The sequence below is a fragment of the Heterodontus francisci genome, chromosome 4 (genome assembly GCF_036365525.1).
Source record: "Heterodontus francisci isolate sHetFra1 chromosome 4, sHetFra1.hap1, whole genome shotgun sequence".
NCBI lineage: Eukaryota > Metazoa > Chordata > Chondrichthyes > Heterodontiformes > Heterodontidae > Heterodontus > Heterodontus francisci.
This window is the reverse complement of record NC_090374.1, coordinates 202,722,733-202,746,199: the sequence shown is the minus strand read 5'-3', so window position 1 is coordinate 202,746,199 and position 23,467 is coordinate 202,722,733. Positions and strand designations below refer to the sequence as shown.

At 44.2% G+C, this 23,467-nt stretch overlaps 1 protein-coding gene across 1 annotated transcript in view; it reads left to right on the top strand.

The window, feature by feature from the left end:
• frem1a (Fras1 related extracellular matrix 1a) overlaps window positions 1-23,467 on the top strand; it is a 356,873-nt gene that overhangs the window by 107,912 nt on the left and 225,494 nt on the right. Inside the window, exons 10-11 of the mRNA XM_068030756.1 lie at window positions 5,718-5,860; window positions 10,446-10,642. Of these exons, the coding sequence (XP_067886857.1) occupies window positions 5,718-5,860; window positions 10,446-10,642 (340 nt within the window). The remainder of the gene's footprint in view (window positions 1-5,717; window positions 5,861-10,445; window positions 10,643-23,467) is intronic.

Genomic DNA, 23,467 nt, shown 5'->3' with positions numbered 1-23,467 from the left:
GCACTGGACATCAGCTATACCCTATCTCTGTGTTTGCAGCACTGGACTTTAACTATACCCTATCTCTGTGTCTGCAGCACTGGACTTCAGCTATACCCTATCTCTGTGTTTGCAGTACTGGACTTCAGCTATACCCTATCTCTGTGCCTGCAGCACTGGACTTCAGCTATATCCTATCTCTGTGTCTGCAGCACTGGACTTCAGCTATACCCTATCTCTGTGCCTGCAGCACTGGACTTCAGCTATATCCTATCTCTGTGCCTGCAGCACTGGACATCAGCTATATCCTATCTCTGTGCCTGCAGCACTGGACTTCAGCTATATCCTATCTCTGTGTCTGCAGCACTGGACTTCAGCTATACCCTATCTCTGTGTCTGCAGCACTGGACTTCAGCTATATCCTATCTCTGTGCCTGCAGCACTGGACTTCAGCTAAACCCTATCTCTGTGTTTGCAGCACTGGACTTCAGCTATACCCTATCTCTGTGTTTGCAGCACTGGACTTCAGCTATACCCTATCTCTGTGTTTGCAGCACTGGACTTCAGCTATACCCTATCTCTGTGTCTGCAGCACTGGACTTCAGCTATACTCTATCTCTTTGTCTGCAGCACTGGACTTCAGCTATACCCTATCTCTGTGTTTACAGTACTGGACTTCAGCTATATCCTATCTCTGTGTCTGCAGCACTGGACTTCAGCTTTACCCTATCTCTGTGTCTGCAGCACTGGACTTCAGCTATATCCTATCTCTGTGCCTGCAGCACTGGACTTCAGCTATATTCTATCTCTGTGTCTGCAGCACTGGACTTCAGCTATACCCTATCTCTGTGTCTGCAGCACTGGACTTCAGCTATATCCTATCTCTGTGTCTGCAGCACTGGACTTCAGCTTTACCCTATCTCTGTGTCTGCAGCACTGGACTTCAGCTATATCCTATCTCTGTGCCTGCAGCACTGGACTTCAGCTATATTCTATCTCTGTGTCTGCAGCACTGGACTTCAGCTATACCCTATCTCTGTGTCTGCAGCACTGGACTTCAGCTATATCCTATCTCTGTGCCTGCAGCACTGGACATCAGCTATATCCTATCTCTGTGCCTGCAGCACTGGACTTCAGCTATATCCTATCTCTGTGTCTGCAGCACTGGACTTCAGCTATACCCTATCTCTGTGTCTGCAGCACTGGACTTCAGCTATATCCTATCTCTGTGCCTGCAGCACTGGACTTCAGCTAAACCCTATCTCTGTGTTTGCAGCACTGGACTTCAGCTATACCCTATCTCTGTGTTTGCAGCACTGGACTTCAGCTATACCCTATCTCTGTGTTTGCAGCACTGGACTTCAGCTATACCCTATCTCTGTGTCTGCAGCACTGGACTTCAGCTATACTCTATCTCTTTGTCTGCAGCACTGGACTTCAGCTATACCCTATCTCTGTGTTTACAGTACTGGACTTCAGCTATATCCTATCTCTGTGTCTGCAGCACTGGACTTCAGCTTTACCCTATCTCTGTGCCTGCAGCACTGGACTTCAGCTATATTCTATCTCTGTGTCTGCAGCACTGGACTTCAGCTATACCCTATCTCTGTGTCTGCAGCACTGGACTTCAGCTATATCCTATCTCTGTGTCTGCAGCACTGGACTTCAGCTTTACCCTATCTCTGTGTCTGCAGCACTGGACTTCAGCTATATCCTATCTCTGTGCCTGCAGCACTGGACTTCAGCTATATTCTATCTCTGTGTCTGCAGCACTGGACTTCAGCTATATCCTATCTCTGTGTTTGCAGCACTGGACTTCAGCTCTACCCTATCTCTGTGTTTGCAGCACTGGACTTCAGCTATACCCTATCTCTGTGTCTGCAGCACTGGACTTCAGCTATACCCTATCTCTGTGTCTGCAGCACTGGACTTCAGCTATATCCTATCTCTGTGCCTGCAGCACTGGACTTCAGCTATATCCTATCTGTGTCTGCAGCACTGGACTTCAGCTATATCCTATCTCTGTGTTTGCAGCACTGGACTTCAGCTATACCCTATCTCTGTGTTTGCAGCACTGGACATCAGCTATACCCTATCTCTGTGTTTGCAGCACTGGACTTTAACTATACCCTATCTCTGTGTCTGCAGCACTGGACTTCAGCTATACCCTATCTCTGTGTTTGCAGTACTGGACTTCAGCTATACCCTATCTCTGTGCCTGCAGCACTGGACTTCAGCTATACCCTATCTCTGTGCCTGCAGCACTGGACTTCAGCTATACCCTATCTCTGTGCCTGCAGCACTGGACTTCAGCTATACCCTATCTCTGTGCCTGCAGCACTGGACTTCAGCTATCCCCTATCTCTGTGCCTGCAGCACTGGACTTCAGCTATACCCTATCTCTGTGCCTGCAGCACTGGACTTCAGCTATACCCTATCTCTGTGTTTGCAGCACTGGACTTCAGCTATACCCTATCTCTGTGTTTGCAGCACTGGACTTCAGCTATACCCTATCTCTGTGTCTGCAGCACTGGACTTCAGCTATACCCTATCTCTTTGTCTGCAGCACTGGACTTCAGCTATACCCTATCTCTGTGTTTACAGTACTGGACTTCAGCTATATCCTATCTCTGTGTCTGCAGCACTGGACTTCAGCTTTACCCTATCTCTGTGTCTGCAGCACTGGACTTCAGCTATATCCTATCTCTGTGCCTGCAGCACTGGACTTCAGCTATATTCTATCTCTGTGTCTGCAGCACTGGACTTCAGCTATACCCTATCTCTGTGTCTGCAGCACTGGACTTCAGCTATATCCTATCTCTGTGTCTGCAGCACTGGACTTCAGCTTTACCCTATCTCTGTGTCTGCAGCACTGGACTTCAGCTATATCCTATCTCTGTGCCTGCAGCACTGGACTTCAGCTATATTCTATCTCTGTGTCTGCAGCACTGGACTTCAGCTATATCCTATCTCTGTGTTTGCAGCACTGGACTTCAGCTCTACCCTATCTCTGTGTTTGCAGCACTGGACTTCAGCTATACCCTATCTCTGTGTCTGCAGCACTGGACTTCAGCTATACCCTATCTCTGTGTCTGCAGCACTGGACTTCAGCTATATCCTATCTCTGTGCCTGCAGCACTGGACTTCAGCTATATCCTATCTGTGTCTGCAGCACTGGACTTCAGCTATATCCTATCTCTGTGTTTGCAGCACTGGACTTCAGCTATACCCTATCTCTGTGTTTGCAGCACTGGACATCAGCTATACCCTATCTCTGTGTTTGCAGCACTGGACTTCAGCTATACCCTATCTCTGTGTCTGCAGCACTGGACTTCAGCTATACCCTATCTCTGTGTTTGCAGTACTGGACTTCAGCTATACCCTATCTCTGTGCCTGCAGCACTGGACTTCAGCTATACCCTATCTCTGTGCCTGCAGCACTGGACTTCAGCTATACCCTATCTCTGTGCCTGCAGCACTGGACTTCAGCTATCCCCTATCTCTGTGCCTGCAGCACTGGACTTCAGCTATCCCCTATCTCTGTGCCTGCAGCACTGGGCTTCAGCTATACCCTATCTCTGTGCCTGCAGCACTGGACTTCAGCTATACCCTATCTCTGTGCCTGCAGCACTGGACTTCAGCTATACCCTATCTCTGTGCCTGCAGCACTGGACTTCAGCTATACCCTATCTCTGTGCCTGCAGCACTGGACTTCAGCTATACCCTAAATAGACCCTGCTATTTCAGAAAGCGGGAAGAGAGAAAATGGGGAAGTATAGGCTAGTTAGCCTAATATCAGGAGTAGGCAAAATGCTAGAATCTATTATTAGGCATGTGGTACAGAGCATTTAGAAATTTATAGTATGATTAAATAGAGTCAAGACAGAGTCATGAAAAGAAAATCGTGTGTGATAAATCTGTAGTCTAGAGTTTTTTGGGGTTGTAAGTAGCAGGATGGATCAGGGGAACCAGTGGATGTAATGTATTTGAATTTTCACAAAGCATTCACAGGAAGCTATTACACAAAATTAGGACTCATGGGACTAGGAATAATGTATTAGCATGGATTGAGAATTGGTTAATGGACAGAAAGCAGAAAACAGTAGGAACAAATTTTTTGATTGGCAGGCTGTAACTAGCAGTGTACCACAAATATCTTGGGCCTTAGCTATTGACAATTTATATTAATAACTTACATGAAGGAACTGAGTGTAATGTATCTAAGTTGCCGATGATACAAAGTTAGGTTGGAAAGTCAGAAGGATGCAAAAAATCTGCAGAGAGATATAGACAGGTTGAGTGAGTGGGCAAGGACATGGCAGATGGAATACAATGTTGTAAAGTGTCAAGTTAGCCACTTCGGCAGGAAAAATAAAAAAAGCAGAATGTTTTTTGAATGGTGAGAGACTTGGAAATGTTTGCATTCAAAGGGACCTGGGTGTCCTTGTACATGAATCACAGAAAGTTTAGCTGCAGGTTCAGCATCAATTAGGAAAGCAAATGGTATTTTGGCTTTTGTTACAAAGGGATAGGAGTGTAAGAGTAAAGAAGTCCTATTACAATTATACAGGGCACTGGAGGCTACAGCTGGAATAGTGTTTGCAGTTTTGGTCGTCTTACTGAAGAAAGGACCCTACTCTGCTTAGAAGGAGTGCAATGAAGTTTCACTAGACTGGTTCCTGGGGTGAGAGGATTGTCCTATGAGGAGAAATTGTGTAGTCCAGGCCTGTATTGACTGGGGTTTGGAAGAATCTAATTGAAACATAACATTCTAAGGGGTTTGACAGGGTTGATGCTGACAAAATGTTTTCCCTGGCTGGGGAATCTAGAACAAGGGGTCACAGTCTTAGAATAAGGTGTTGGCCATTCAGGACTGAGATGAGGAGAAATTTCTTCACTCAAAAGGTTGTGAATCTCTGGAATTCTCTATCCCAGAAAGCTGTGGATGCTCAGTCATTGAACATATACAAGACAGAGGTTGATAGATTTTTGGGTACTGAGGGAATTAAAGGACCTGGGGATGCGGGAAAGTAGAGTTGAGGTAGAGGATCAGCCATGATCTTATTGAATTGTGGAGCAGGTTGGAAGTGTCAAATGGTCTACTCCTGCTTCTGTTTCTTATGTTCCTGTATTCAGGAGATTGCCGTAAGTTGCATTCCTGTCCTGGACTTTCCTCTCCTTGTCCAACAATTATGGCCACTGGCTGCCTCTGCACCATATCACAGGACGTAAATGAAATGGAGGTAGTGTGCAGCAACAGCCCTTTGCTGTGAGCACCACAAACCATAAGACCCAGCAGGATTAGAGAGGCAGTCTACCCAGGGGCATTGGCAGTAGAAGGCTCACTGATGCCCTTTTTGGAGGGGGAGACTTTTCCAAGTGGTTTTTCTTCCATTATGATCCTAGATGATAATTGCAAGCTCTTTGGTTGTGAGGCGATCAACCCAAGCCTCAATTGGCATTGATGCATGCATACTTTCCAAAGGGAAACACACAGATAATATTCATGAGCAGGAATCCTCCCTGAGGCCAAATGCAGTTCCCAAACTGCTGTCCTGGCTGAAATCAGCTAGTTCAGCACAGGTCATGAATTGAATCTGGATTGGGACTTCTGTGATCTGTGTAAATTACTAATACTGGGTGATATATTTATCATCTAGGCCACTAAGGAGCCATCCTTAATTGATGGTATTTCAGACACTGTTTATTAACATGCTTTATATGTCTGCTGTTGACAGGTTATCCGATCACTAGGTTTCTACAGAGAGATCTCTTCAATGCTATGATCTATTACCGTCACTTTGGAGGTGAAGTGTTTGAAGATTCCTTTGAGTTTATTCTGTCCGATAGCCATGACCCACCAAACCTCTCAGAGCCTCAGGTACTTGTCTGTGTCAAACGACATGAATTTTTCAGGCCAGTCATATTATGGTGCTGTAATGAAAAAAAAAACGGAAAAATTTGGAATTGTTTCACTAGATCAAATAGAGGTTTTCAAAGTGATGAAATATTCAGATACAGGAGGAATCATGAATCATAGAATTGGCCCATCATGTGAGTGCCGCCCCTTTGAAAGAGCTATTGAATTAATCCAACTCCCCTGCTCTTTCCCCGTAGTTCTGTAATGTTCTCTCCTTCAAGTGTTTATGAAAGGTATAATTGAATATAATATACCTTTTGAAAGGTATAATTGAACCTGATTTTACTTCTCTATCAAGGACTGAATACCAGATGATAACTCACTGCATAAAATAAGTTCTCATCTCAACTCTGAATCCTCTTGCCAATTGTTGTCTGGTTACTGCTACCCTTCTGCCAATGGAAATGACTTTCCCTTATTTATTCTATCAAATCCCTGAATGATTTTGAATTCCCGTATTAAATCTTCCCATCACCTTCTCTACTCTCAGGAAGTCCCTCATCTTTAGTTCCATTCTAGTAAATCTCCTCTGCACCCTCTTCACTCCTGTGCTATCCTTCCTAAAGTGTGGTGCTCAGAATAGGGCACAATCCTGCATACTGCAGCTGAGGCCTAACCAGTGATTTATAAAGGTATATCAATACTTACCAATGTTTGTACTCTGTGCTTGTATTAACAAAGCCAAGGATCCTGAATGCCTTGTTAACAGCCTGATCAACTTGTCCTGCCACCTTCAAGTATTTCTGTAGGTATGCACCCAGGTCTCTTGGTTCCTGTGTCCCCTTTAAAATTGTACTATTTAGTTTATATTGCCACTCCTCATTCTTCCTTCCAAAATGGATGACGTCATACTTCTCGACATTAAATTTCTTCTGGCTATGTCCCCTAGACATCTGCTACCACCCCTACCCACTGTTTACTACATTTCTGAGTTTTGTGCTATCTGAAAATTTTGAAATTATGCCCTGTATACCCAAGTCCAGGATGTTACTATCAACTAGAGCAGTGGTCCTAGTACCAAACCCTGGGGACACCACTGTACACTTCCCTCCAGTTTCAAAACAACCATTTACTATGACTGTCTGATTTCTGTCTAGAGCTAATCTCAGATCAATGCTGCTACTGTCCTTGTAATCTAATGGGCTTCAATTTTTCTAACAAGTCCATTATATCGTATGTTATCAAACTCCATCTGAAAGACGATATACTCAACTATAATGTGGTACTTTATCAAATACCTTTAGAAAGGTTATATATACATCAATGACACTATCCTCATCAACCTTTTCACAAAACTCAATTGAATTAGTCAAACATGATTTGCCATTAACCAATATGTGCTACTTGTCATTGATTAACGCATGTTTTTTCAAGTGAAAATTAATTTTGTCCCAGACTGTTATCTCGTAATGTTTCCCCACCAGCAACACAAGGCTGACTGGCCTGCAGTTACTTGATTTCATAGAATCATAGAAAGTTTAAGGCACAGACAGAGGCCACTTGGCCAATCGTGCAAGTACCGGCCGAGAAATGATCCACCTATTCTAATCCCACCTTCCACCATTTGGTCCGTAGCCCTGCAGATTACAGCACTTGAGGTGCATATCCAGACTCCGTTTGAATGAGTTGAGGATTTCTGCCTCAACTACCTTTTCAGGCAGTGAGTTCCAGACCTCCACCACCCTCTGGGTGAAACAGCTTTTCCTCACCTCCCCTCTAATTTTTCTACCAATCACTTTAAATCTATGCCCCCTCATCACTGACCTCTCTGCTGAGGTGAATAGACCCTTCACCTCCACTCTATCCAGGCCCCTCACAATTTTGTACATTTCAATCAGATTTGACCTCAGCCTTCTCTGTTCCAAGGAGAACAACCCCAGCCTATCCAATCTTTCCTCATAGCTGCATTTTTCCAGTCCTGGCAACATTCTCGTAAATCTCCTCTGTACTCTCTCTAGTGCAATTACATCCTTTATGTAGTGAGGTGACCAGAACTGCACACAGTACTCAAGTTGTGGCCTAACCAATGAGTTACACAGTTCCAGCATAACCTCCCTGCTCTTATATTCCATACCTCAGCTAATAAAGGAAAGGATTCCATATGCCTTCTTAATCACCTTATCGACCTGTCCTGCTACCTTCAGGGATCTGTGGACGTTGACTCCAAGACTCCTCACTTCCTCTACACTTCTCAGTATTTTCCATTAATCGTGTATTCCTTTGCTTTGTTTGACCTCCCCAAATGCATCACCTCACACTTCTGCAAGTTGAATTCCATTTGCCACTTTTCTGCCCATCTGACCAGACCATCAATATCTTCCTTCTGCCTACAGCTATCCTCCTCACTATCTACCACACAGCCAATCTTTGTGTCTTACGCAAACTTCTTGATCATGCCCCATACATTTATGTCCAGATCGTTAATATACACCACATAAAGCAGGGGACCCAGTACTGAGCCCTGCGGAAGGCCACTGGAAACAGCCCTCCAGTCGCTATAGCACCTGTCAACAATTATTCTTTGTTTCCTGCCACTGAGCCAATTTTGTATCCACATTGCTGCATTTCCCTGGATTCCATGGGATTTTTTTTTTTTACCAGCCTGCCATGTGGGACCTTGTCAAAAGCCTTGCTAAAATCCATGTAGACCACATCAACTACACTACCCTCATCTATCTTCCTTGTTACTTCAAAGAATTTGATCAAGTTAGTCAAACAAGATCTTCCCTAAACAAATCCATGCTGACCATCCTTGATTAACCTGTGCCTTTCTAAATGACAGTTTATCCTGTTGCTCAGAATAGATTCCAATAATTTGCCCACTACTGGGTTTATACTGACTGGTCTGTAATTATTCGGTCTATCCTTCGCTTCTTTTTAAACAGAGGTACAACGTTAGCAGTTCACCAATCCTTCGGCACCACACCTGTATACAGTGAGGACTGGAAAATGATGCTCAGACCCTCAATTATTTCTCTTTTTACCCTTCCCCCCTTTTTTGAACATGTGATTAGACTCATATTTCCCACAATAGCGGCGCAGTTGACTTACTGAGTAGATACTACTTTGAAACAGTTGACCACACCATCCTTCTCCCATGTCTCTCCACTGTCGTCCAGCTGGGTGGAACTGCTCTCACCTGGTTCCATTCTTATCCATCTAATCATTGTCAGAGAATCACTTGCAACGACTTCTCTCCCAGCTCTGGTGTCCCCAAAGGTTTATCCTTGCCCGCCCCCCGCCCCCGCTCCTATTTCTCATCTACATGCTGCCCCTCAGTGATATCATCTGAAAGCACAGCATTAGTATTCACATGTACATTGACAACACCCAGCTCTACCTCATCACCATCTTTCTCGACTCCTCCATAGTTGCTAAATTATCAGACTGCTTATCCAGCATCCGGTACTGGATGAGCAGAAAAGTTTCACCGATTAAATATTGGAAAGACTGAAACGCGGTGTCGCCGGTCCCCTCTCCAAGCTATGTTCCCTGGCTACTGAATCCATCCCTATTCCTGGCAACTGTCTGAGATTAAACCAGACCATTCGCAAACTGGATATCATATTTGACCCTGACATGAGCTTCTGACCACTTATCTGCGCCATCACTAAGATCGCCTATTTCCACCTCTGTAGCATCACCCGACTTTGCCCCTGCCTCAGCTCATCTGTTGCTGAAACCCTCATTCATGTTTTTGTTTCCTCTAGGCTTGACTATTCAAATGCACTCCTGACTGATCTCCCACATTCTACTCTCCATAAACCTAAGGTCATCCAAAACTGCCTGTGTCTTAACTCACACCAAGTCCCGATACCCTATCACCCCTGTGCTTGCTGACTGGTCAAGCTATGCCTTGATCTTAAAATCCTCATCATTGTTTTCAAATCCCTCCATGGCCTCTCCCTTCCCTATCTCTGTAATCTCCTTCAGTCCCACAACCCTCCAAGAACTCTGCGCTCCTCTCATTCCAGCCTCCTGAGCATACCCAATTTGACCCGTGCTTTCAGCTGCCTAAGCTCTAAGCTCTGAAATACCTTCCCAAAATCCTTCCAAGTCTCTATCTCTTTTTCCTCCTTTAAGATGCTCCTTAAGATCTACCTGTTTGACCGAGTTCGTGGCCATCTGCCCCAATATTGCCTTCTGAGGCACGGTGTGTAATTTTGCTTTATAACGGTTCTGTGTAGCATCTTGGGATGTTTTATTACATTGAAGGCACCATATAAATATAAACGTGTTGTTGTACTGGTGGTGAGTCTCACCTGCTGGTCAAATGTATTGAGAAATTGTGGGCACAATGCCAGTGATTTCCGATAGTGCTGTCAGAGGAGGAGGTTCCCCAATACTTGTGCATATTTAGAAAACTGGCCCCCCAGAGCCGCGACAATATCAGCCCTGTAAGCATTGGCAATGTTTAAGTAGCTTTGTGTTGAACATCTAAGTTTATTGTGTGCAGTGATATTTAATTTACATGTTATGTGTCATTTTATTCTTTAATGCTGTAAAACTCTGCCAATCATCTCTCACAAAATTAATTTCATTGCAGACTATAATTGTTCACATAACACCAGTCGATGATCAGCTTCCCAAAGAGGCACCAGGGGTTGTGCGCTATCTTGTTGTCAAGGAGACAGAGATAGCGTATCTGACAAAGAACCAGCTGCACTTCACAGACACAGAGTCACCTGACAGGGAGATCATATATACAATAACAACCCCACCATTCTTTACTTCTATATCTGGGTAGGTGTATGCTGAGCAGACTCCATTACACATTAGAAATGTACTAAACTATGATAAATGTTGATGTCATCATACCCAGCAAAGTATTTTTGTGATAAAAACAAGAAATGCTGGAAATACTCAGCAGGTCTGGCAGCATCTGTGGAGAGAGAAGCAGAGTTAACGTTTCAGGTCAGTGACCCTTTAATTCTGAAGAATGCACAAAGTATTTTTGTGGTTCTTTTTGATTTGCTTTATGTTTCCCCGAGTTGGAGAGGGGGGGTGTCTAAAACCAGGGGACACAGTCTCAGAATAAAAGGTAAGCCATTTAGGACTGAGATGAGGAGAAATTTCGTCACTCAGAGAGTGGTGAATCTTTGGCATTCTCTACGCCAGAGAGCGTGGAGGCTCAGTTATTGAGTATGTTCAAGACAGAGATTGATAGATTTCTAGATATTCAAGATATCAAGGGATATGGGGATCGTGCGGGAAAATGGCGTTGAGGTAGATCAGCCATGATCTTATTGAATGGCGGAGCAGGCTTGAGCGGCTGAGTGGCCTATTCCTGCTCCTATTTCCTATGTTCCTATCTATGCATGTTCCTATGAAGAATATACAGGGGATAAACTGCTCCGGCCACAGTGTATAGTAATACTATAAATTTAAATGAAAAAGGATGTGGTTACAATGTCATTATGCTCAGCAATGGATTTCAATATACATCACCAACAGTAGAAGTAACAGTAGCACCAGCACCACGACTGAAAGAGCTGGCTGACTCATGAAGGACATATCTGCCCAGACTATGCCTGTGGCAGGTGGTGAGAAAACCAACATGAGGGAAAGTTGTCCTTACCAATCTTCCTGTCGTAGGTATATCTGTCCATGACAATATTGGTAGGAGTGACCACCTCACAGTCCTTGTGGAGATTCAGCCCTGTCTTCATGTTGAGGATACCCTCCATCGTGTTGTGTAACACTACCACTGTGCTAAATGGAATAGATTCAGAACAGATCCAGCAACTCAAAACTGGGCATCCATGAGGCTGTGTGGGCCATCAGCAGCAGCAGAACTGTATTCAATCACAATCTGTAACCTTATGGCCGGGCAGATCCCTCACACTACCATTACTGAGGGATCAAACCTGGTTCAATGAGGAGTGTAGGAGAGCATGCCAGCTGGAGCATCAGACTTAACTGAATGGAGGTACCAACCGAGTGAAGCTACAACGTCGGACTACATGCATTCTGAACAGCAGAAGCAGCATGTGACAAGCAGAGCCAAATGATACCGCAACCAACGGGTCAGATAAAAGCTCTGCAGTCCTGCCACATGCAGTTGTGAATGGTGGTGGGCAATTAAACTGCTCATTAGAGGAGGGTCCATGAACACCAATGATAGCAGAGCCCAGCACATCAGTGCAAAAGACAAGGCTGCAGCATTTGCCACCATCTTCACCCAGAAGTGCTACATGGATGATCCACCTCAGCCTCCTTCTAAGGTCTCCAGCATCATACTGGAGCGGCACAGTGGCGCAGTGGTTAGCACCGCAGCCTCACAGCTCCAGGGACCCGGGTTCGATTCCGGGTACTGCCTGTGTGGAGTTTGCAAGTTCTCCCTGTGTCTGCGTGGGTTTTCTCCGGGTACTTCGGTTTCCTCCCACAAGCCAAAAGACTTGCAGGTTGATAGGTAAATTGGCCATTATAAATTGTCACTAGTATAGGTAGGTGGTAGGGAAATATAGGAACAGGTGGGGATGTTTGGTAGGAATATGGGATTAGTGTAGGATTAGTATAAATGGGTGGTTGATGTTCGGCACAGACTCGGAGGGCCGAAGGGCCTGTTTCAGTGCTGTATCTCTAATCTAATCTAATCTAATACATGCCAGTCTTCAGCTCCACGTAATATCAAGAAACAGCTGAGTTCACTGGATACAGCAAAGGCTCTGGACCCTGACAACATCCGACTGTAGTGCTCTGTCGACTTCTGCTTCAGAACTTGCCGCGTCCCTAGCCAAGCTGTTCCAGTACAGCTACAACACTAGCATCTACTCAACAATGTGGAAAATTGCCCAAGTGTGATCTGTGCACAAAAACCAGGACACGTCCAATCTGGCCTATTACAGCCCCATCAACCTACTCTCAATCATCAGCAAAATGATGGAAGGTGTCTTTGATAGTGCTATCAAGCAGCACTTAAATGGCAATAACCTGTTCATCATTTCTCAATTAATGTACTGCCAAGAACACTTGGCTCCAGTCCTCATTACAGCCTAAGTCCAAATATGGACAAAAATGTTGAACTCCAGAGGTGAGGTGAGAGTGACTACCCTTGACATCAAGGCAGCATTTGACCAAGTGTGACATCAAGAAGCCCTAGCAAAACTGGAGTCAATGGAAATCGGGGGAAACCCCTCCACCAGTAGGAATCATATCTAGCGCAAAGGAAGATGGATGTGGCGGTTGGAGGTCAATCATCTCAGTCCCAGGACATCACTGCAGGAGTTCTGCAGGGTAGTGTCCTAGGCCCAACCATCTTTAGCTGCATCATGAGTGACCTGCCCTCCATCATCAGGTCAGAAGTGGGGATGTTTGCTGATGATTGCACAATGTTCAGCACCATTCAAAACTCCTCTGACAATGCAGTAGTCTGTGCCCACATGCAGCAAGTCTGGACAACATTCAGACTTGGACTGATAAGTGGCAAGTAACATTTGCACCACACAAGTGCCAGGCAATGACCATCTCTAACAAGAGAAAAATATAACCATCTCCCCCTGACATTCAATGGCATTACCATCACTGAATTACCCACCATAAACATCCTGGGAGTTACCATTGACCAGAAACTAAACTGGACCAGCTAGAAAAATAGTGTAGCTACAAGAGCAGGTCAGTGACTGAGAATTAACTCGTAAGCTGAGTGGTCAGTGAGTATCCACTGTAACGGACTGAGTGTAAATAGCTGGATAATAGAAAAATGTAAAAGTTTTAAATAACCCTTAACTACCTACAGGAGAACAGGAGAAGGAGCTGATTGATGAATGAAAGTCTGTAATTCTACATTCTACTGGCAACTAGTTTAAAAATAAGGTTAAGGTATGGCAGGGCAGCTCGGCCGAGTGGAATGTGCCACCTGTCATATGTGAGAAGTCATGGACACTTCAAGTGGCCTTGACGAACACATCTGCAGGAAGTGTCACTAGCTGCAGAAACCTGAGCCCTGGCTTTTGAAACTTGAGCAGCAGCTGGAATCACTGTGGTGCATCCACGAGGCAGAGGACTACACGGATAGCACGTTTAGGGAGGTGGTCACACTGCAGGTTAGGAGCATGCAGGCAGAGAGGGAATGGGTGACAGCCAGGAAGGAGCATCTACAATGCACCAAGGCTCATTCGACAGCACCTTCCAAACCCGCAACCTCTACCACCTAGAAGCACAAGGGCAGCAGGTGCATGGGAACACCACCACCTGCAAGTTCCCCTCCAAGTCACACACCATCCTGACTTGGAACTATATCGCCATTCCTTCACTGCCACTGGGTCAAAATCCTGGAACTCCCTTCCTAACAGCACTGTGGGTGTACCAACCTCACATGGACTGCAGCGGTTCAAGAAGGCAGCTCACCACCACCTTCTCAAGGGCAATTAGGAATGGGCAATAAATGCTGGCCTAACTAGTGATGCCCACACCTCATGAATGAATAAAAGAACAGGTAGTACAGGAGTCCTCTGAGACTATCTTGCTCATGAACCGGTTTTCCATTTTGGATGCTGGCAAGGGCAATGGTTGCTCCGAGGTCTGTAGCAAGAGCCAAGTCCGGGGCAGCACGGATGTCTCAGCTGCACAGATGGGAAGGAAGAAGAGTGGAAGAGCAATAGTGATAGGGGATTCGATAGTTAGGGGAATAGACTGGCGTTTCTGCAGCCGTAGACTGACTCCAGGATGGTATGTTGCCTCCCTGATGCCAGGGTCAAGGAAGTCACAGAGCAGATGCAGGACATTTTAAGGGGGAGGGTGAACAGCTAAGGTTGTGGTCCACATTGGGAAAAACAACATAGGTAGAAAGAGGGATGAGATCCTGAAAGCATATTTTAGGGAGTGAGCTAAGACATTAAATAGCAGGACCTCAGAAGTAGTAATCTCCGGATTACTGCCAGTTTAATGCACTAGTAAGCATAGAAATAGAAGGTTGGAGCTCATGAATGAATGGCAGCTCAGCATTCTTGGTTACAGGGTTTTCAGATGAGATAGAGAGGGGGATAAGAAGGGGAGTGGATGGGGGGGTGGTGGGTGGCAACTTTGGTTCAAAAAGCAATTACAGCTGTGAGGAGGGATGATATGTTGGAAGGATCATGAATTCAGGCCATATGGATTGAGCTTAGGGAAAAAAAGGGACAATCACAATGCTGGGAGTGTACAATAGACTGCCGAACAGTCAGAGGGAGATAGAAGAGCAGATATGTAGGCAAATCTCTGAGAAGTGCAAAAACAATAGGGCAGTAATAGTAGGGGATTTTAATTATCCCAATATTAACTGGGATAGTTTTAGTGTGAAAGGAATTGAGAGAGCAGAATTCTTAAGGTGCATTCAGGAGAACCTTTTTGATCAGTATGTAGCAAGTCCAACAAGAGAGGGTGTAGTTTTAGACTTAGTTTTAGGAAATGTAGAGGGGAAGGTGGAAGGAAGGTAGTGATCATAATTCAGTCAGTTTTAACATAATTATGGAAAAGGACAGAGGTAGAACAGGAGTTAGAGTTCTCAACTGGGGAAAGGCCAATTTTACAATTTAGCGAAAGTGGACTGGAAACAGCTACTTGAAGGTAAACCAGTGTCAGAACAGTGGGAGGCATTCAAAGGGGAGATTCAGAGCGTTCAGAGTAAACATATTCCCACAAAGAAAAAGAGTGGGAGGGCCTAATCTAGAGCCCCTGGATGTCAAGCAGCTTACAGGGTAACATAAGGCAGAAAAGGAAAGCTTACATCCGACACTGAGAACTCAACACTACAGAAAGCCAAGAGGAGTATAGAAAGTGGAGGGGTGAAATCAAAAAGGAAATTAGGAAAGCAAAGAGAGGGCATGAAAGAATCTTGGCAAGCAAAATCAAGGTGAACCCAAAGATGTTTTATCAATACATCAAGAGTAAGAGGATAACTAAGGAGAGAGTAGGGCCCATAAAAGACTAAAAAGGTAACCTATGTGTAGGGGTGGAAGATATTGGTATGGTTCTTAATGAATACTTTTCATCTGTCTTCACATAAGAGGGGGACGATGCAGATATTGTAGTTAAGGAGGGGAGTGTGAAGTATTGGATGTGATAAACATAGGGAGAGAGGAAGTATTAATGAGATTAGCATCCTTGAAAGTGGATAAATCACGAGGGCCGGATGAAATGTACCCCAGGCTGTTAAAAGAGCCAGGGAAGAAATAACGGAAGGTCTGACCATCGTTTTCCAATCCTCACTAGATCCAGGTGTTGTGCCGGAGGATTGGAGGACTGCTAACTTTGTACCTTTGTTTTAAAAGGGATCGCGGGATAGACTGAATAACTACAAGCCAGTTCAGTCTAACCTTCGTAGTGGACAAATTATTGGAATCAATTCTGGGAGACAGAATAAACTGTCACTTAGAAAGGCAGGCATTAATCAAGGATAGTCAGCGTGGATTTGTTAAGGGAAGGTCGTGTCTGACTAACTTGATTGAATTTTTTCAGGAAGTAACAAGGAGGATTGATGAGCGTAGTGCAGTTGATGTGGTCTACATGGATTTTAGCAAGGCTTTTGACAAGATCCTACATGGCAGACTGGTTAAAAAAATAAAAGCCCTTGGGATCCAGGGAAATGTAGCAAGCTAGATATAAAATTGGCTCAGTGGCAGGCAACAAAGGGTAATTGTTGACGGCTGTTTTTGTGACTGGAGGGTTGTTTCCAGAGGGTTCAGCAGGGCTCAGTACTTGGTCCCTGCTTTTTGAGGTATATATTAACTATTTGGATGTAAATGTAGGGGGAATGATCAAGAAGTTTGAAGATGAAATAAAAATTCGCCGTGTGGTTGATAGCGAGGAGGATAGCTGCAGACGGCAGGAAGATATCAATGGACTGGTCAGGTGGGCAGAAAAGTATCAAATGGAATTCATCCCAGAGAAGTGTGAGGCAGTCAAACAAGGCAAAGGAATACACATCAAACAGGAGGATACTGAGAGGTGTAAAAGACGTGAAGGACCTTGGCGTGAATGTCCACAGATCCCTGAAGGTAGCAGGACAGGTCGATAAGGTAGTTAAGAAGGCATATGGAATCCTTTCCTTTATTAGCCGAGGTATAGAATATAAGAGTAGGGAGGTTATGCTGGAACTGTATAACTCATTGGTTAGGCCACAACTTGAGTACTGTGTGCAGTTCTGGTCACCTCATTACAGAAAGGATGAAATTGTACTAGAGAGGGTACAGAGGAGATTTAAAAGGATGTTACCAGGACTGGAAAATTGCAGCTATGAGGAAAGATTGGATAGACTGGGGTTCCCCTTGGAATAGAGGAGGCTGAGGGAAGATTTGATTGAGACGCACAAAATTGGGAGGGGCCTGGTTGGGTAGATTGGAAGGGCCTATTTACCTTAACAGAGAGGTCAGTGATGAGGGGGCATAGATTTAAAATGATTTGTAGAAGGATTAGAGGGGAGATGAGGAAAAAGTCTTTCACACAGAGGGTGGTAGGGGTCTGGAACTCACTGCCTGAAAGGGCGGTAGAGACAGAAGACCTCATCTCATTTAAAGGATGCCTGGATGCGCGACTGAAGTGCTGTAACCTGTAGGGCTAAGGAACAAATGCTGGAAAGTGGGATTAGGTTGGGTGGCTCTTTTTTTTTGGACCAGCACAGACACTATGGGCCAAGTAGCCTCTTTCAGTGCCATAAACTTTCTATGATTCTATGATTCTAATTCTGCAACAAGTAACTCAGCTCCTGATTCCCCGATGCCTGTCCACCATCTATAAGGCACAAGTCAGGAGTGTGATCCCCACTTGCCTGGATGAGTGCAGCTCCAACGATTCTAAAGAAGCTTGACACCACCCAGGACAAAGTGGCCCAATTTATTGGCACCCCATCTACCAACTTAAACATTCACTCCCTCCACCACCAATGTACAGTGGCAGCAGTGTGTACCATCTACAAGATGCACTGCAGCAACTCACCAAGCCTCCTTCGAAAGTACCTTCCAAACATGCGACCACTACCACCTAGAAGGACAAGGACAGAAGACGAATGGGAACACCATCATCTGCAAGTTTCCCTCCAAGCCACACACCATCCTGACTTGGAACTATATCGTCGTTCCTTCACTGTCGCTGGGTCAAAATCCTGGAATTCCCTTCCTAACAGCACTGTGCGTGTACCTACACCCTAAGGACTGCAGCGATTCAAGAAGGCAGCTCACCACCACCTTCTCAAGGGCTATTAAGGATTGGCAACAAATGCTGGCCTTGCCAGTGATGCCCACAACTCGTGAATGAATGAAAGAAAAAGCAATTCCCTTATTGCCAGCTAATTTGGCCTTTGTAAATTCTCGTGACTGATCAGTTCGGTTTAAATTCTTTTGCCAAGTTTCTATTAGATAAATTTGTTTTATATTTTGTCTACCAACTGCCCAATATTTGGTTCCTCTCATTGTCAGCCCTTCTAATTAAGGTGGGAGGTTGTATCCTTGGCATCCAGTTCCTACTGCCTTGAGGCATTTGGTTTTCTTGTCAACATTCATCATCTTCCCAAGTTTCAGTGGGAACTGTTCATCAATGATGTTATTTCACTTGTGGTGTAGAAGGTTTTCCCTCCAACTGATTGGAATGTCTCATTGATTTCGGAGAGAGTAGGGAGATCAAAAGCACTTCACCAATTGATGTCACTATTTCTTCCCTTTTGTCAGATGCCTACCGTGTCTTTAATGGATTCAGCTCCCTATAATCTCAAATGATTGTTTGCAATTTTGTTGAAGAGACTTCCTTTGATCACTTATTGCTGATGCTTTTACATATAACCAGTGATGTAATAATGCATTGAAGTCAGAAAATGTACACTGTATTGCTTTCTGTAATCTCATCAAGGCAGCAACGATGTTTGACTGTTCCAAAATTGATTGAAACTTCCCCCCCAGAAAGGTGGTAATTCTCTTTTGGAATAAGAATGTGATATATTATCATCATCGAGTTCTTTGAGGAAGTGTTGAGAAAGAAAATGTCATGGATATTGAACAGAAAGATTTTCAAAAGTTGTTTGATAAGGTGCTGTTTAGGAGACATGGGTGGCTGATGTTCGGCACAGACTCGGTGGGCCGAAGGGCCTGTTTCAGTGCTGTATCTCTAATCTAACCTAAAAAAACATGTTGACAAAAATTAAGGCATGGGGTCTAGAAATGTGGCGATATGTTTTTCAGCTGGTACATGGCCTACTAAGGCCCCAAAATAGCAGGCAGGAAGCATGTGCCATATCCAGACAGAGGTGCGCTGACTGCCGTATCAGGTGAGGACAAATAAGTGGTGATCTTTACCCACACCTGAAGCAAGCACTCAGCTCTTGTCATGTGTGAATAAAAAGCTTAGCACTTGCTTTTAGGTCCTTGCTCCAATGATGGTTTTACCTAAATAGGGCTGGGACCAAGGTCCTTACTTATCCTTGCTTAGCTGGTGCTGTGGGGGAAGTGTTATGTCTGGTGTTTCCCAGAACTTCTTAACTGATCGCACTTTAGACACAATTACTGGAGCTTACATCCTGCATATTTTTTCAAATCCCTCCACGTGTGGCAGAATGATACAATGTGTGTTTGGTACACAGATTATAGTGCAGGACTAAGTGAAGACATTGTAAGATTTATATACATACGCTTGAACAATGTAGTTCCTAAGTAATTTTGGATAACATAACAATAAAACATCAAACATTTTTTTTATTTTCTTTTGGTTAAACTAAAGAAAATTTACAATCAACACTTAAACTTGTAATTCTGAACATGTTATTCATGATATTGTTCTGGTGGTAAGATGTTGAGGCTTCATCTCGTGGATTTGGTTGTCATCATCCCTGTCTGCGATGAGTTGGCATGCTGTACTGGCAGTGTTGTATGTGCTGCTCCTGGTGGTGTAGAAGTTGTGTTTGATGTTGCTGATGTTGTCAATGTTGCGCTGCTTGCTGGTGATGTTGCTGATGTTTAATTCGCTGATGATGTTACTGATTTTGTTACTGTTGCACCACTTGCTGGTGATGTTGCTGATGTTGCACTGATTGCTGGTAATATTGTTGATGACCTTTTGTACTTTACCAATTCTGGGGTAGGTCAAATATGGACTCTGTTCCTTCTCGTCTACTTATCGGTTTCAGTCCCAATGATGTAGGATCTTGTAGTCTCAGCTTCACCAACAACCTTTGCTGAGTTCCAGCTTTTCAGAACTGGGTCCTGTACATGCACAATTTGTCCTCTCAATAACTCATGCAGTAATTTGGCGTGTTTGTTGAAGTGCTGACTCCCTTCTTCCTGTGCATCAGTGATTTGTTGTCTTACTTCCTCATGGTCATTTGGAGGAAGTATCTTGCTTTGCATAGCTGTCTTGTATTTTCTGCCATTCACTAGCTCTGCAGGTGATTTCATGTCAACCTTGAGAAGTGTAGCTCAGAGTGAAAATAAGACAAGGTTTGGATCTTTCTTTGTCTCTCGGCATTTTATGAAGGTTTTCTTGACCATCTGGATGTGTCTTTCTATAAAATTGTGTCCCCTAGGATAATGGAATGATGAGGTTGTGATGTTGAATCCATACAGTTCAGCAAACTCCTTCAGCTCTCTGCAGGTGAGTTGGGTTCCATTATCACATCTCACCCTTTCTGGAATCCCTTGCTCAGCAAACAGGACTCTTACTGCTGTGGTGATTGTTGTAGCTCTCAAATGTTTTACTTTTCTGATGAATGGGAACTTTGAGTTATAGTCTATTACTATAAGATACCATTCTCGGTTCTGCTTGAATAAGTCGGCTCCCACAGTACGCAATGGTTTGGGTGGTACCTCAGTAACCGTCAACTCCTCTTTCCGCTGTGTATTTCGATACTTCTGGCACACACTGTATGTAAATACCGTTTTTCAATGTCTCTGTAGATGCCTATCCAGTACACAGCTGATCTGCCTTAAGCTGACACTCACCATTCCCATCTGGCCTTCATGTATCTTCTGGAGGCGTTCTCTCTGCATCATTTTGGGTACGATGAGCCTGGATCCGGCCAGCAGAACACCATCTTCTCGTGAGATGTCATCTCTGATTGACCAGTACTGCAGGATTACTGGTTGTATTTGTTGCATCTTATCCGGCCATCCCTGAATCTCTTGCTGAGAGAGCATCTGTAACTCTTTGTCTTTACTGGTCTCATCTCTGATTTGACTCAATTTCGGTGATCTCACATTCACAAGGTGATGTATCTTTATAACTAGATCTTTTATCTCATGTTTCTCATGTGGCAGCAGACAAATTAAGGTAATTGCCATCACCATTTCTCTTCCTGGTTTGTGTTTCTGAGTGAAATCGTAACTTTGAAGCCTCACGAGTAAGCTCTGTAGTCTTGCTAATGCTCGACACAGATTTTTCTTGTAGATCTGCTCCAGTGGACGATGATCTCTTTCCAGTATGAATTTTCTCCCATAGAGATATGTGTGGAATTTCTCACATCCATACACCACTGCCAAAAGCTCTTTTTCTCTGTTGTTATATCTGGTCTCAGTTGATGTTAGAGCTTTGGATGCGAATGCTATCGGCTTTCTTTCTTGTACCATGGCCACTCCCAGTCCTTTCATAAAAGCATCTACTTGCAGAGTGACGAGTTTCGCTCTATTGTAATATGACAGTCTTGTCTCCTTGCATATTATTTTCTTGAGTTTACTAAAACTCCTCTCGTGTGAATCTGACCACTGGTACTCAACATCTTCTCTCATCAGCTCTGATAGGTTTGCTGTGTGCTCTGACATGTGAGGTATGAAGGAGCTCATGTACTGGATCAACCCAAGAAAACTTCTTAGCTTGCTCTTGTCTCTCAGACCTTCCATCTCAGAGATAGCTGTGACTTTTTGAGGACTCCGCTTGACTCCCATTAGATGTGTACATGATTCCGATGAACTGGCATTCTGTCACCTTTACAATGCATTTGTCTGTGATTAGCTTGATCCTAGCTTTCCTTGTTCTCTCCAGGGCTTCATGTAGGTGGTAGTCATGGTCATTCTCATCTACACCATAGATCTGGCTGTCATCTGCTATGCCAATTGCTCCTTTACATCCTTGGTACATCTCATCTGCTTTCTGCTGAACACATCCTGACTCACTTTAAGGCTGAAAGGTAGATGCAGAAATGTGTACCATCCAAAGGGTTGAATGTTGTCAAGAGTGAAGATTCCTCATCAAGCTTCACATTCCAGTGGCTTTTTCTGGCATCAAACTTGCTGAAAACGTTTGCCCTGTCAGTGCTGGTGTGATCTCTTCCAGTGTTGGAATAGGGTAGTGATTTATCTTTATTGCTTGATTAAGATCTCTGGAATCCAGGCAAATTCATAACTGTCCAGTTGGCCTCTCTCTCACCACAATGAAATTTACTCAAGCTATAGGCTCTGTGACTCTGGGGCAATCACTTTATTTTCTTCCATCTCTTTTGAGATCTCTTTCAAGCTTTCCTTTTAGTTCTGTCTGTACTTTACGTTGGGGGTGGGGGGGTGGGGGTGGTGGTGGGTGGTGAATCATTGGTTTCTTCTCTGGGTCAATGGTGATGTGATACTCAAAATCTTCAAAGCATCCAACCATCTCATCAAAACACTCTGGATACGTTTGGACCAGATCTTCCTTGCTTCTGATTGGAGGGTGCTTTTCAATGGGTGTGCTACCTCAACCTTCGTTGATGCCTCCTTCATCTTAGGGTTTACCGAGATCAGCTGCAACTCTTTGTAACTGCTCAACCCCATCCATGTCCTTGAGTTTACACTTGCTGGCTACATTTCTCCATCTCGTTAAGAAATTATCAACAGGCTCACCTGGTCCCTGTCTCAGGCTCTGAAATATATAATGGTGAATCCGATGGTTTGACTTTGGTTGAAGATGTGTGCTGAATTTCTGAAAAATCTTGTGCATTTTTACTGTCATCCTCACTCATTTCCCAGCTATTGAAAAGATCTAATCCTTTCTTTCCTGTCCATAAAAGGATATAGCTGACATTTTCATCTTCACTAGTGCCTTTCGGAAAGCTACTGAATGTCACTTTGATTACTTTGACCTCCATGATGTCATCAACCTCCCAATCATGGGCTGCAACAGTGCGTTCGTTGCTGTGGCAGTGACCATCTCATTTCTCACACAGTTTGTACAGTTTTTTTTTCTGACACTAATTCGGGTTGTTTTTCAAAGTCAAATTCAGCATTTATGTCGCTCATAGGGTTTAAATTCTACTCACAAACACTTTGCTGCCACAATATTATGTCTCGTGGTTCCCAGAGCTTCTTAACTAATCACACTTTAGACACGGATACTGGAGCTTACATCGTGCATATTTTCTCACATCTCTCCATGTGTGGTGGAATGATACAATGTGTGTTTGGTACACAGGTTGTAGTGCAGTAGTGAGTTTAGCGTAGTTATGAAAGGGATTAGGAACAATCAAAGGTGAAGATACTCAAATGGAAGAGAAACATTTTCAATGAGTTGAAAAGGGATCTGGCATGGGTGGAATGACAACAAAGATGATTGGTAAATGAACAATGGAAAGCTTTCAAAGAGGAGGTAGTTCAAGTATAGACTTAAAACGTTTCTGTAAGGGGAAAAGAAGGGGCATCCAAATCT